Genomic DNA, 12,679 nt, shown 5'->3' on the forward strand with positions numbered 1-12,679 from the left:
CCACCTTGTCTTCCACAGCGGTCCTGTCCGCCTCGCTGGCTTGTGGCAGCCCCAGCCCGCCGTCTCAGGGCAGTCGTGCGATCTTGAATCTCTATATGCATCCGTCCAGAGTATGTGCTGAGCAGAAAGACCGCAGAAAGGATCTCTGAGCAATTCATAGTATATACGTTCTCCTGAAAAGATTCAGGCAGAGGCTGTTGCACGATTACATGCCCTATGTGCTATCCACAGCTCAACATGCACCACCACTATTCGTATCGGCCTCACTCTGCTTGAGACTTTCTTCTCCCACTCTTTGCCTTCCCCGTTCCAGCTTCCTTTGCACTCTTCCCTGTAGCCTTCTTACTAACCCCCTTCCCACCGGTAGTCTTCCTGGCAGGTGCTTTACCCGCCGTCGTCGTCGTCGTCGTCGTCGACTTGCCCCTACTCGCCGCACTATTCTTCGCCGTCTTTTGCTTCTTACTCAGAGGAACTTCTGCCTCACTGTCTTCCTCATCCTCATCCTCCTCCACCGCGATCGGCGCATCCTTGTTAGACCCTGTTGCCTTGTCTTTCCCGCTGTTGGACCTCTTGATTTTTGGTTTCTGCGGCGATGTTGACGGGGTGATGACAAGCCCGGACGCACTTTTGACAGGCACAACGACCTCGGGGACGTCGTTATCACGCGCAGAGAAGACTAGAGTCGCTGCCTGCTTTGCATACGCCGGTTCACCCGCAAGCCCGTCGCCCAAATTCCTCTCCGATGCAAACGTCTCCCATGAACGCCGAGCTTCTTCCACAGGCGAAGCGGGGTTGGTCGTCGGCGAGAGCTCTCCGTCTCCAACAGGGTTATCGTAAGCATCCATCGTACCCGCATTCGGAGGCGCATCCCGTGTGATTTTGGGGTCAAAGAGAGTGATAGGGATAGACGACGCATCTTTCAGCGGTGCGCTGGCAAGGAACAAGTCCTGAGGACCGATCTTGCGTTTGGTCGGGCCGATATATTCAAACAGTTCCCAGCGGCGATCATCAAGTGGCAAGGCAGAGTCCGAGACATGATCCGCGGTGTCTGGAGTGACGAGGGACATGTGTCGCTGCACAGGCGACAGATATGGCATGGCCGCCGATAGCTCGGGGAATGCACTCAGGATGGATTGCGCATGGGGCGAGACGGTTTCTGCCAAGAGAGCACTTTGGCATACAAGCCGTGCTTGAGGAGAAGTGCCTGCTTGCCAATTCAGCTTTGACTCTGTGACCGGAATCACTAAAAAAAACAAACCACTTACAATCAATGATATACACCAGCATATCCGCCATTACCTTGGCGCTATTGGAATCAAGGATACCGTCGCCAGCCTAGAGTTTTTTTTGGGTCAGCAAAAAAGTTCTTGTTGCCGACACACATGACTTGAAACTTACAAAAATAGCTTTCAAGAAGCAAACAGCTAGGTGTGGGAAATTTGGTTTTGGTGCCGTCAACGATACACTCTCGGATACCACAGAGCCTAGCGCAAACTTCAATAGGCCCATCACTGCCTTTAAAAGATGGCTAGGCTGAGGCGGAGATATCCCCGGGGGTAATAAGAGATCGCTCCCATCTCGCGTCGTCGACAAGTTTCTCTCCACGGTCTGCAATGCTAAAGCGAGAAGATCCAATAGTTTGTGTCGGGCGTTGAGTACCGATGCTTCGGTGACAGATTGCGAAGGCAGGTTGTTCATGCTGTCCAGGATGCGAAGCAGCTGGTCGATGGATTTGATGTTGGTCTCAAGCTGCTGTTGTGATTCAGCTGCGATCGCATGGCCAAGTAACGTAGCGAGTCTTTCCATCCCTGCGGCGAGTATCTAAAAAAAACGCACATCAGTACCAACTCTCTCTCCCCCTTGACAAGAAACTCACTTCCTGAGTCACCATCGAATCAACTCCCTTGAACACCTCACATAACAAATCCGTATCATCCGCAGTCGTCTCTCGATCCAGAGTAGCATGCACTAGTTGATTCAGCGTCTGCTTGGCCTCTGCCACATTCTGACCCTCTGCAATCCTCATCGTCAACGCTTTGAACTCTACCCGCATCTCGAGGACGACTCGTGTCCAGCGCCACGCGCTGAATCTAGCAGATGTATCGAAATTCGGCAGGCCTTGTTTAGGTGATGGTTCTAAAGAGCTCAATACCGTCAGTCTGGGTAGGTGTGGGGGGGCGGGGGGGGGGGGGAGGGGGTGGAGGAGTGAACTATGATGACTTACGAGTAGGCTTCTCCGACATGATACGCTTGAGCACATCAATCATCTTCCCCTCCAACCCCTGATCCATCCCCGGCCCACTCCATTCCCTCGCTAGAAAAGCATCTTTCAGCAAATTCAGATTCCTAAACGCCGCCGTCTTGAACTCTGCCGTCATCGCCAGATTCCTTAGTATCTCATCGATCCTCAGAGACATCTGATCAGGCAAAAGCTTGCTCTGCTCAAACACTACCAACAGGGGTAAATGCTGGATGAGGATCCCGACGCAAAACCCCTGTAGCACGGGCTGGCGTGAAGCTTGGACAATAAGAGATTCTTTCAGAGAAACAGGTGGGAGGTCGGGGATGAGCGGAGGTGAAATGAGGAGCTGGGCGATGATGTTGACGGTAGAGGTGATTGCTTGGATCTGCTTTGATGAAAGGCGTTTGCGGGGTGGGAGAGCGGATGGAGAGGCGTGTTTCCAAATTGGAAAGATGGCCTTTTCTAATACCACCCAAGTGGAGAGGAACCGGTGGGAAACAAGGAAGAGCAAGAGGCGGACCAGTACACCGCTTGACCGCTTGCCAAATGTTTCGACCAAACTGACGGCGGAAAGTTTTTCGAGCCAAGAGGTGAGCACATCATCCAAAGAGTCCCCGCGCTGGCCCAAGACAGCAGACAAATGGGTCGAAATGACATGGTATAGAAATGGTTTTTGCTCGGTGTTTGCCTTTTGCACCACATCGACAATCAACGTCCACCATTTCAACGACCAGCTCGAAAAGCTGCCGCATTGGCGGAAGAGTGTGGGGGCAACAGAAATGGCCGTGTTTTCTTTACCTGTGCTCAGAATATGCGGTAAAACTTCAAAAACGTCCACCAGCTTGACACCCCCTGGAGGTGTCGTTGACTAAAATGTAAAACTCGTCTTTAGTAGCTGCATAGACACACAAAAGCCAAATGATTGTGACTCACCTTGTCAACGCTTGTTTGTAGTTGCTTCACCTCATCCTCGTCATCGGGTGTTAACCTCTTCTTTTGAGCCAGTACTCTCAACAATTGCGTCAACCTCGGATGCTGCTTTCCCTTCCTCTCCAAAACATGATGTCGATCAAGCAATTTGTCACCTAACCGGGGCCACAAATCCATCGCCGTCCATACATCAGCATCGCGCTTGATGATATCCAGTATGACATCAAGTATCTCATCATCCTCTGCTTCTTGTAGCGCTCGGATCATGAACTGTTGCATGAGATGAAATTCAAGATTTCGGTGTAAGTGACAATGATACGAGTAGGGGAAAAAAAGGTGTGCCCAAGGCAAAAAGACTTACATCGGCAATAGTGGCATACCCGTGACTTTGCCTGAAAACTTGTGTTATCCGTGCAAACGTCGATGCGTCCATTGCCCGTCTCTCGCTATCGCTTCTGAGCGTTGCTCCGGCATTGGCAGCAATGGAAAATCTAGCAAAGACATAGAGGTAACGAGTCAACTGTGAAGATGTGGGAATCTCATAGTTGACCATTGCTTTGAGAGCTTCACTTTGTCCGTACGACTCTGCAAAGGTGGAAAAAAAACACACACACACACACTACTCAGCAAAATCGACTTGAGGGATCCTGATTGGAAAAAAAAAAAAGATGCTCAACTCACTCAAGCCATACACTTCAGGCACATACTCTTTGACTTCCTCCTCAAAGGCCGTCAACGCATTTTCCTCTTCCAGATCATCTCTTCTCCTTACTTCCAAATCATCTCCACTCAAGGCAATCCTCCTCTGCTGCAAAAGATCCTTGGCCATCACGAAGATTGGCATCGACTTGAGTAATGCCAAGTGATGCGACCTCTCGTCGGACGCCGAGCGGAGATTCCTTGCAGTCTGACCGTTCGCAATAAGTGTTTGGAGGTATCGTCCATAGGAAAACATTCCTCTCCGCGTCAATTCGCCAATCGTAATCCCAATCGCCCGCACGTTATCTTCATTTTTCGCTGCAGGCGCGGTATCCAGCCACTTGTACACTACTTCAAACAGATCGATATGCTGTTTTCTCCCTAGCCTTGTTTGCGACGCTTGGTGTTCTTCCTGCTGCTCGTGCCAATGCTTAAGCAAGGTATACACCGCATAAGGTCGATGAGCGCCAAGTTGGTAGAGACCCATGGACCAATTGAGAAGCGTGAACACTTTTTCTTCAAATCTGACAAGGTCGACGGGCGAACAAGTGGGGGATGCGGCGCCATCAAAGAATAAAAAAGTGAGCTGACGCATATCGGTGTCTTCGCAGATGGAGTCGAGTTTCTAGCAAGGTAAAATAAGTTTCTTTCCATGTACAGAAAACATTACTTACTTGGATCTCTGCCATTCGCTGCCGCCGAGGATTCGAGCTACCGGCACTAACGGTTGGCTTGAATGCCAGAGCCTCATTGCGACGCTTTAGGTTCGCCCATTGAGGTGAGGATGTCGAGAGAATGGTAGAGAGAAGCAGAGAGTGCTGCCTCCATGTCGAGGGGCTCAACAAGACGTCCGGGTTGGCGTCGTATAAAGACTTTTTTTTTTTAGCGGCGTTGTCAACTTTTTTTGCCTTTTACTTGGAAGCTTGGTCTGAACTCACCTTGATGATAGTTATCAACATGTCCTCCACTTTTTGCAGCAATTCCTTGCCGGGGGAATTTCTGACTTCTACCAACTTGTCACATGCCGCCCTTAGGCAATGTCTTGCGCTCCCAAGATGATGCACGAGATCATCCAAGTACTCCCCAATGAGCTGCGCAAGGAACCCTAACTGAGCGAGGTTGACGTGTGTAAGATGGTCGGCGAGCCAGCCTGTAAAGAGTCGGGTTGATATCAAGTGTTTGGTATGTAATGCACGGAGAAGGCGGGTGCTATATCATGTCAGGTTGGGCTTCTCGCAAAAAGAAAGTAAAAAAAAAAAAAAAAAAAAAAAAAAAAAAACACATTCACTCACCTATAATCCCACTTGGCCAACCATTTTGCTCGAGCTTTTTCATCTTGCAAAATCCCACTACCCGCTTTCGTCGCCGGCACCTTACCTGCCACTTTCGCCGTATTGGGAAGAGCCAGCTGACCAAGCTGGATTCGTAACCAAGAGATGACAGTGTTGGTAAACTCTTGCGAGTACCAGTCGTTGCTGGACACTGGCATGGCCGCGGTGGCGGTGACGGTCGTCGTCGAGCTCGGGGTCGCTGCCGCAGGTGAAGGTGCAGGAACAGATGCAGCCGTTTGGTGCTGCCTCGCCCGGTGCGCAGCGATATCATTGGAACCGATCACTCTTATAAGCCATATAGCTCTATCTATCGGAATGGGGTCCATAGGCGCGAGATTGGGTGGTGGCTGGCGGACAGTGGTCAGCGGCGAGAACATGACGTCGAGAAGTTCGACCCCTTTGAAGCCGTGGGGAATCTGGTTTCGCATGAGCCAGTGCAGGGGGATATCGGGGTTGCCGAGGTCGGCAAGGAAGCCTAGCCGTTTGTTGTCCGTATAGATGACTCGCCCAGGTATCCGAAACGACCGTTCCCTATATGCAGTTGGTAATCAATATGTACGAGGAGGAGAAGCATGTAACGTACTGGAACTGTGGCATGGACTCCTCCTGCTTCTCGATAAGCTCCTTGCCCAGCTGCATGAGCATATTGAGACACCCTCCAGACAGATGCTGGTGTATAGGTCCATGCATTGAGAATGTCTCGGCCTGTCCACACATGAGCGCTCTGCTTGTATGTCCGGCATACTGTACTGACCACCTCGGAGACAAACGGCTTGGCTGCGAAGCCGCTCTTGACGTTTTCCTCTGTGAGCACATCCTCCGGCTGCTCGAACCCGGGTCTGGAGGGATAGAAGTCGGGGTAACCTATCGCCGCTGCATGAGCTGGACCCGCCGAGTGTGCATAGAGAGTACATACCAAAGTCGATGCGGTTGTGGAGGACTGTCCTCCATGCTGGCGGGGCAAAGTCCTCTACCTTTGCGCTGTCTGCGACATGCTTGTCCGGGGGGGGGAGGTGGTGGTGCGGGGGAGGTGGGTGTTGTTTTTGGGGGGGCTTTGCGGCGTGGCTCTTGGACTGCGGCTTTGCTGTGTGCGGGGGGGCGTATGGGTTTATGCCCTGCGGGTATCGCTGCGTGGGTGGCATAGGGAGTTGGGGGGGGGGGGGAGGGGGAGGGGAGTGAGTGCGATTCTCTGTTACGGGGATACGGCTCCCTCGCTGCGTGCGACTTGCTTCCGCCGGAGAACAGCCGCCTCGCACATTTCCACTCCGCGCTGCAACGCAACAAAGACTCATACATCTCGCATCGCACACTCCGTACCCACACATTCTCTGCAGCCACACCCACTCCTGCGTGCGCACCCACACCAACATGTCAATCCCCTGGCGAAAGAACACCACACGCATCCCCACTCCCCCCTCATACCCCTCCTCCTTCGGCACCGCCGACTCGGATATCGACTCGGGGAGCGAAAGCGGAGACACGGATGCAGAGCTCGACGCCATGGTCCAGGAGGAATGGGAAGAGTCTCTGAGGCAGATGGAAGTCGTCATCTCCATCATCGTCATCCCGTACTTTGGAAAGTGGTTCGGCAGACAGTGGGCGTTCTGGGGTACGTCTCGTGCTCGGCCAACAATGCATGATCGAGCTAACTATCGATGCAGCGTACGAAAGGTATCAACGGATTGGTCTTGGCCGAACATTCTTCGGCCTCTCATAGCGCGTAATGATCACGATGTAAAGCCTGAAAATTGTATCATCCACATGCACTATCTTCTTCTGCTAATACTCTCCACTATCCTGACCAACGCCCCCTTTTCAGGTCGGAATCCTCTCTGACGCATCTCCCGCATGACCTCTTCAATTTCTTTCCGTCTGTCCATCTGCACCAGCTTTGTCAACACTATGAGATACGAATCACTATTCGGAATCACCCCATCGTGAAGCATCCTCCTCCACAGCTTCATGATCGTCTCCACATCGTCATCCCCACCATTCGAATCCACACTCCCCGTAGCTTGCTTGAGAAGCATATTATATCCCACCCGATGCAGCTTGATCCCAAGCCTGTTCATCCTCGCCAGCGCCTCCCACCCATCCGCCTCCCATCCGCCTCGAAAGTACCCCGAAGCCAGCGCCGTCCAGGTGACTTCATTCGTTTGCATGTTTTTCTGATGCATAAGCTTGAGCATCTCTTCCGCATGTTCTAACCCGACACGTGTGCCGGGCTTGGCAAGGTCCGCGATAAGCATGGAACACATTCGTTCGTTCGGAACGATCCCTTGCTTCTGCATGGCATCCATCGCACCTTTTGCCAAGTCTAGTCGTCTCGCACGGAGCAGACCTTGGACCAAAGTTGTGTACGTCACCACGTCGGGCTGGAGTTTCAGTTCCCCAGCCTTGTTGAACAGGGCGGACATGGCCTCGATATTGGCTTCACGGGCATAGTGGCGAAGAACAGTGTTGATGGTGATTAGGTTACAAGGGATAGCCGAGTCAGGGCGGGAGGCTTGGGAAAAGAGGTCCAGAGCGAGAGGAGGGCCATCATTAGGGATGAGTAGGCAGGCGGAAATCATTTGATTGAGTGCATGAATAGGCGGGAAGGAAGCTTTGGATGCTGTTTCACGCCTTTTTTAGTGCTTGGGATAACACCCAAAAAATAAATAAGACTCACGCAGACGTTCTTCATGAAGATAAATCTTTTTACACTCTTCATCTATAACCAACTCATTCCACGCTTGCTGCAGCCCGTGCAAATCTCCCAACCTACCCAACCCCTCGATGTACATCATGTACATTTTCAAGTCCCTCTCCCCCGTTTCTTTCCATGTCGCTTTCAAGTTTTCCAACGCATTCTCACTTGCGTCGCTTCTTTCGTCCATATCAAGCGACATGACCTCATGCCCCGCCCTCAGTCCGACATTATCATCCGGTCTAACCCGGAGGAATATGAGGGTATACGCTATCGTACGCGGTAAAGGCCGAGGGCACTTTGCCAAAACTTGGGATGCACAAGTGTTGAAAGAGGTGGGAGGCGGGTTAATGATAACCGATAGAGATGCCGATCTGACAAATGGCCGTTTAAACGCAAGGAGAAACGATGCGAGCACAGGGAATCGTACCTCTGGTGAAGGATCGAGAATCCCGACTTGGCGTTGTACCGCACCATCACGCATACCAGCTCGGACGCGTCCCCAGAGGTTGATAATTCCTGACCAATCTCCTCGATTCCGCATACTCGCAAGTTCACTATCGAGCGCATCCTTGGACCTCGGTATCCGGTCGGCAATCTCTTCAGACTTGCCCAAAAGAGTCTCGATCTCATTCCGGTAAGAGTCGACTGTTTCTCCAGCGGGGATCACTTTGCCGAGGTATTCTGCTATTGAAGCTTGTGGAGGCCAGATGTATGCGTTCCCGGGGACGGTCGATGTACCTGTTTTGGATCGCAACACCACCCAAGCTGCGACGATAGGCGCCTGCAGTACGGGTGTAGCCCCATTATTCGCCAGTCGCTTTAATACGGGTTCTAGTATATCCTGCAATACGGGTAATTTCTCCCGATCATTGTTGAAGCGATTAGCTTCAAGCATCAACCCCCAGGCAAACACTTCAGCCACATGCTGGACTTCTGGTCCCATAAACAGCAAATCCACCGCTACTTTCCCATAGCAGTGACCTAGAAGTACCAGCGCTTGCCGTCTTTCTTCGTCTGTCGTATCGGCTTGTTGTAATATGGGAGCGACAAGGAGCGGTATCGTCTTGGTATGCGGATCGAGAAGAGGACGGATATTTCGGCGAAAGATGAGGGGATATGCCGCATGGAGGGCTTGATGAGAGTCGATAGATTTAGTAGGGTTGTGGAAGATGGTTTGGAATTGAGCGCGAAGTAAAGAATCGGCTACTTTGACTTTTGGCTGATTGTATAAAGAAGCATGAGTTGGTGGAATGGGTTTAAACCAAGTAAAGAGATTCATGGGGCTTACCGCAGATTTTGTCGGTTTTAGAGGTGTCGGGGCAAATTCCGATGACCTCGCCTGTCTTGATGAAGGACCATGATTATATTGTCTAGCCTGGATATCCCTAAACACCAAGCAGGCAGGACAGAGCCGTCGGCCGCTCGATATACCCCCTGCCTGTCCCAAGCTTCTTACAGCTCTCACTCCAAGTCCAGAGGCCATGTATATCTAAGCTTGACCTTTCTGAGCTGTTTTGGAAGGGTCCAAGCTGGTTGTTGTATGAGATAGATTGTATATAGAGGTAAATACGGAAAGGTGGATTGCAGGAGACTTGGTCCTTCGTTGGTACTGGAAATTTAGAATTGATCCCGTTCCTCTCTAATCCACTGGCGTCAGTTTCTATTACCGCCTACGCCAATACCTCATCCATATTATCTTCTTGTGAAGCGAAAACAAAAATGGCCCCCAAGCAACTCAAGACACGGTACTTCAAGGGCAAAGCCCCCACTGCTGTTTCCGAATCCGAATCCGACTCTGATGCCGAGGAGGAAGAAGATGTCAAGCCGACGTACAAGCAGCGTCAAAAACAGAGACTCGAGGAGGAACGTAATCTCGTCGCGGGCGGAGCTGGGCGGGTCATCACGGATGTAAAAGAAATTGTGAGAGAAGGGGCAAAGGCAAAGATGGGAGGCCCGATGAAGATGGATTTGGGGAATGTGCAGGTCGGGAGGAAAGTGGGTGATGGGGGTGTAAAAGGTGTGTGTGTGTTGTTTTCTTGGGAGATCTAACTGTTGCTCCTCGTGAGAAAGACATGAGCTGATAAAAGACACTTTTTAGAGGAATCTTCAGAAGAGGAAGAGAGTGAGGAAGAGGAAGAGGAAGAAGCTGCTGCTCTTGCTGCTAAAGCGGGTGAAGAAGAATCTAGCGAGTACGAGACGGACTCTGAAGAGGAATCAGAAGAAGAGGTCAAGAAACCCATGTTTCGACCTGTCTTCGTCCCCAAGTAAGAAATGTCACCTAATCTATCCATGGAATGATTTCATCAACAACTTTTTTACAGGAATGCTCGAAACATGACCGCAGAAAAGGCCGCTGCAGAAGCTGAAGAAGCACGAAAGCGCGAAGAAGAGGCTGAAGAACAACGCAAACTTGCTTCTAAAGAACTCGCAGGGGAGAGTATCCGTCGTGAACTCGTAGAAAGTGCGCTGTTTCCTCTTTACTTCTCTTTTTTTTCTTTTCCCGCTGATTATTTTTTTTTTTTGCGTATGAACAGAGGAAGCAGCCGAGATTGTCCCCGAAGTCGACGATACCGACGGTCTCGACGTCGAAGCCGAATTCGAAGCTTGGCGTGCCCGTGAACTCGCTCGACTCTTGCGTGAAAAGCAGGCCCAAGCAGCCAAGGATGAAGAAAAAGAAGAGATTGAGAGGAGACGAGCGATGCCAGAGGAGCAAAGGCTCAAAGAGGATATGGAATTTGCAGCCAGAACGAGGGAGAAGGAGAAGGGGCAAATGGGGTTCTTGCAAAAGTATTACCACAAGGGTGCATTCCATCAGGTCAGTCTATTCCACAGGGCGAAAAGAAACTATAAATGTGCTGATGAGCTGGATGGAATAGGACGACGATCTGCTCAGAAGAGATTATGCGGGAGCGACGGAAAGCTCTGTAGACATGACCCTCTTACCCAAAGTAATGCAAGTTCGGGACTTTGGTAAAGCTTCACGAACAAAGTATACCCATTTGGCGGACCAGGATACCTCGCAAGGTGGATGGGGAGCGGCTTTGAGGCGACCGCCAGGAGCTCAGGCTACAGGGGAAGGGTGCTGGAATTGTGGTGGTCCTCATCTCAGAAAAGGTCAGTCTTGGTTAACGTGTCATTTATGTGCATGGGGGGGGGGGGGGGGTGCAAGTGACTGATCTTTTGGTCTCTATGTGTAGATTGTCCTAACAAGAATGTCAACGACCCGAATCTTATTGGCGGGATGGTTATCCCCGGTGTGGCTGGTGCTGGCGTCGGTGCGAGCGGCGCAAACACTTCGGCACTTGGGTCAGGGTCGAGGACTTGGGGGAGTGGGCGTGATGATCGCGATGGGAGAGACAGGGGTTATGCGGATAGGGACAGGGAAAGGGATAGGGATAATGGTAGACGGCGAGATGAAGGGAGGGAAAGGCGGTACGATGATGAGCGGCGAGGGGACAAGGACGATCGTGGGAGGGATCTAGATAGGGATTATGGAAGGGACAGAGATAGGGAAAGAGAAAGGGAGAGTGTGAGGGAAAGGGATAGAGACAGAGATTACGGAAGGGACAGAGATAGGGAGAGGGATCGATATGACCGTGAGCGAGACTATGCCCGCGACAGGGATAGGCGGCGCGATAGTCCTGGACGCAAAAGAGAGCGTGATGATCGAGACAGAGACTATGAGCGAGGTGAGAAGCGAAGAAGAGACGAGAGGGATAGAGATAGGGAGAGAGCGAAAGAAAGGGGAGACAGACGAGACAGGGACAGATTGCAATACGATTAGCATAGCATGTAACGCAGCAAATTGTCATACACTATACGGTATTCCATTAATGCATATGTATTGTACATCTACAGGATCGTCTAAGCCTTTTTTGCCTGGGCGGCAAGGTACACTGCTTCGTTCAAACCAGCCCTATTCCTGGCAATCTGGGGGTTTGTCAGCTTTCACACTTGTCTTTTTCGCTGTTATGGGGGGATTGGCCCACCTCGATGGCAAAGAACTGCACACGAGTGAGAAGTATAGAGTTATCCTCGGTGTAAAGTTCATCTGATCGTCGTCGGATAAGGGTACCAAAGTTGTAGTCTGTCACTCGCTTCTCGTACTATAGATCGGTTAGTCGGTGGCAGGAGAGGTCAAAAGAATAGGTAGACATACAGGCATGATGAACCTCCTCCATCGCTCCTTGCCCTTCGCAGACTTCATGTCATCCTCGTTCAATTCTCGCAAGTTTTCCTCAAACTTGAATTCAGGGAACTCGTCGAGCAAGTTGGTGTGAAGTTCGTCGTCGATACTGAGGAAGTGCATATCAGCATTTTGTTACTGTAAAGAGCGGCGGAAGGGCCATTTGTCGATAAAACAGTTAAAACTTACGGGGTGAATTTGATGAGCTTGGGAGGAATAGTTTGGAGGATCTTTTCGTACGCCTTGACAAGTGTGTCAGCTTGTATTGTTGACAAGAGTAGGAGATGTACCCACTTCGAGGTGCTCGACAGTCTTGACTGCGAACTGCATCTCGATTTCCTCTGCGTTACCGGCGGTGTTGGGGTCAAAAGGTTCGGCCATTGTATCTGAGTTGTTGAAAGTGGATGTGAGAGTGGGAGTGAAAGTGGGTGTTTTATGGGAATGTTTTGTGGAATGATGAGCAAGCAATCGCAGATAACATCTTTTTTCTTGAATCCTCTGTCAAAGTCTTCTAGGTGCGAGAATGTCCCACCGTCATGATCACGTGGCGAGCACGTGGCCAAATTAATTCATGTCACGTGACTATGAAGCCACGTGGA

At 51.0% G+C, this 12,679-nt stretch overlaps 5 protein-coding genes; 2 read left to right on the forward strand and 3 right to left on the reverse strand.

The window, feature by feature from the left end:
- Nucleotides 1–76: 76 nt before the first annotated feature.
- Nucleotides 77–6,353, reverse strand: CNAG_04702 (hypothetical protein). XM_012196765.1 has 14 exons: nucleotides 6,119–6,353; nucleotides 5,957–6,066; nucleotides 5,786–5,907; nucleotides 5,164–5,733; nucleotides 4,810–5,080; nucleotides 4,546–4,743; nucleotides 3,854–4,496; nucleotides 3,534–3,757; nucleotides 3,176–3,442; nucleotides 2,225–3,110; nucleotides 1,877–2,136; nucleotides 1,399–1,821; nucleotides 1,266–1,335; nucleotides 77–1,204 (listed from the first exon to the last, which is right to left on the reverse strand). Exons 1-14 carry the CDS (start codon nucleotides 6,342–6,344, stop codon nucleotides 264–266), a joined length of 5,211 nt encoding a protein of 1,736 aa, XP_012052155.1. The 5' UTR covers nucleotides 6,345–6,353; the 3' UTR covers nucleotides 77–263.
- Nucleotides 6,354–6,383: 30 nt separating this feature from the next.
- CNAG_04701 (hypothetical protein) lies at nucleotides 6,384–8,101 on the forward strand. XM_012196764.1 has 2 exons: nucleotides 6,384–6,811; nucleotides 6,864–8,101. Exons 1-2 carry the CDS (start codon nucleotides 6,571–6,573, stop codon nucleotides 6,917–6,919), a joined length of 297 nt encoding a protein of 98 aa, XP_012052154.1. The 5' UTR covers nucleotides 6,384–6,570; the 3' UTR covers nucleotides 6,920–8,101.
- On the reverse strand, nucleotides 6,825–9,471 carry CNAG_04700 (hypothetical protein). XM_012196763.1 has 3 exons: nucleotides 9,183–9,471; nucleotides 7,874–9,113; nucleotides 6,825–7,816 (listed from the first exon to the last, which is right to left on the reverse strand). Exons 1-3 carry the CDS (start codon nucleotides 9,375–9,377, stop codon nucleotides 6,969–6,971), a joined length of 2,283 nt encoding a protein of 760 aa, XP_012052153.1. The 5' UTR covers nucleotides 9,378–9,471; the 3' UTR covers nucleotides 6,825–6,968.
- Nucleotides 8,425–11,751, forward strand: CNAG_04699 (microfibrillar-associated protein 1). XM_012196608.1 has 6 exons: nucleotides 8,425–9,911; nucleotides 9,993–10,158; nucleotides 10,216–10,355; nucleotides 10,429–10,709; nucleotides 10,771–11,008; nucleotides 11,092–11,751. The coding sequence occupies exons 1-6, from the start codon at nucleotides 9,614–9,616 to the stop codon at nucleotides 11,676–11,678; spliced, it is 1,710 nt and encodes a 569-aa protein (XP_012051998.1). The 5' UTR covers nucleotides 8,425–9,613; the 3' UTR covers nucleotides 11,679–11,751.
- On the reverse strand, nucleotides 11,664–12,629 carry CNAG_04698 (cytoplasmic protein). XM_012196762.1 has 5 exons: nucleotides 12,375–12,629; nucleotides 12,270–12,322; nucleotides 12,054–12,189; nucleotides 11,884–12,000; nucleotides 11,664–11,824 (listed from the first exon to the last, which is right to left on the reverse strand). The coding sequence occupies exons 1-5, from the start codon at nucleotides 12,459–12,461 to the stop codon at nucleotides 11,759–11,761; spliced, it is 459 nt and encodes a 152-aa protein (XP_012052152.1). The 5' UTR covers nucleotides 12,462–12,629; the 3' UTR covers nucleotides 11,664–11,758.
- Between the last annotated feature and the right edge of the window lie 50 nt (nucleotides 12,630–12,679).

Source organism: Cryptococcus neoformans, chromosome 10, assembly GCF_000149245.1.
Source record: "Cryptococcus neoformans var. grubii H99 chromosome 10, complete sequence".
NCBI lineage: Eukaryota > Fungi > Basidiomycota > Tremellomycetes > Tremellales > Cryptococcaceae > Cryptococcus > Cryptococcus neoformans.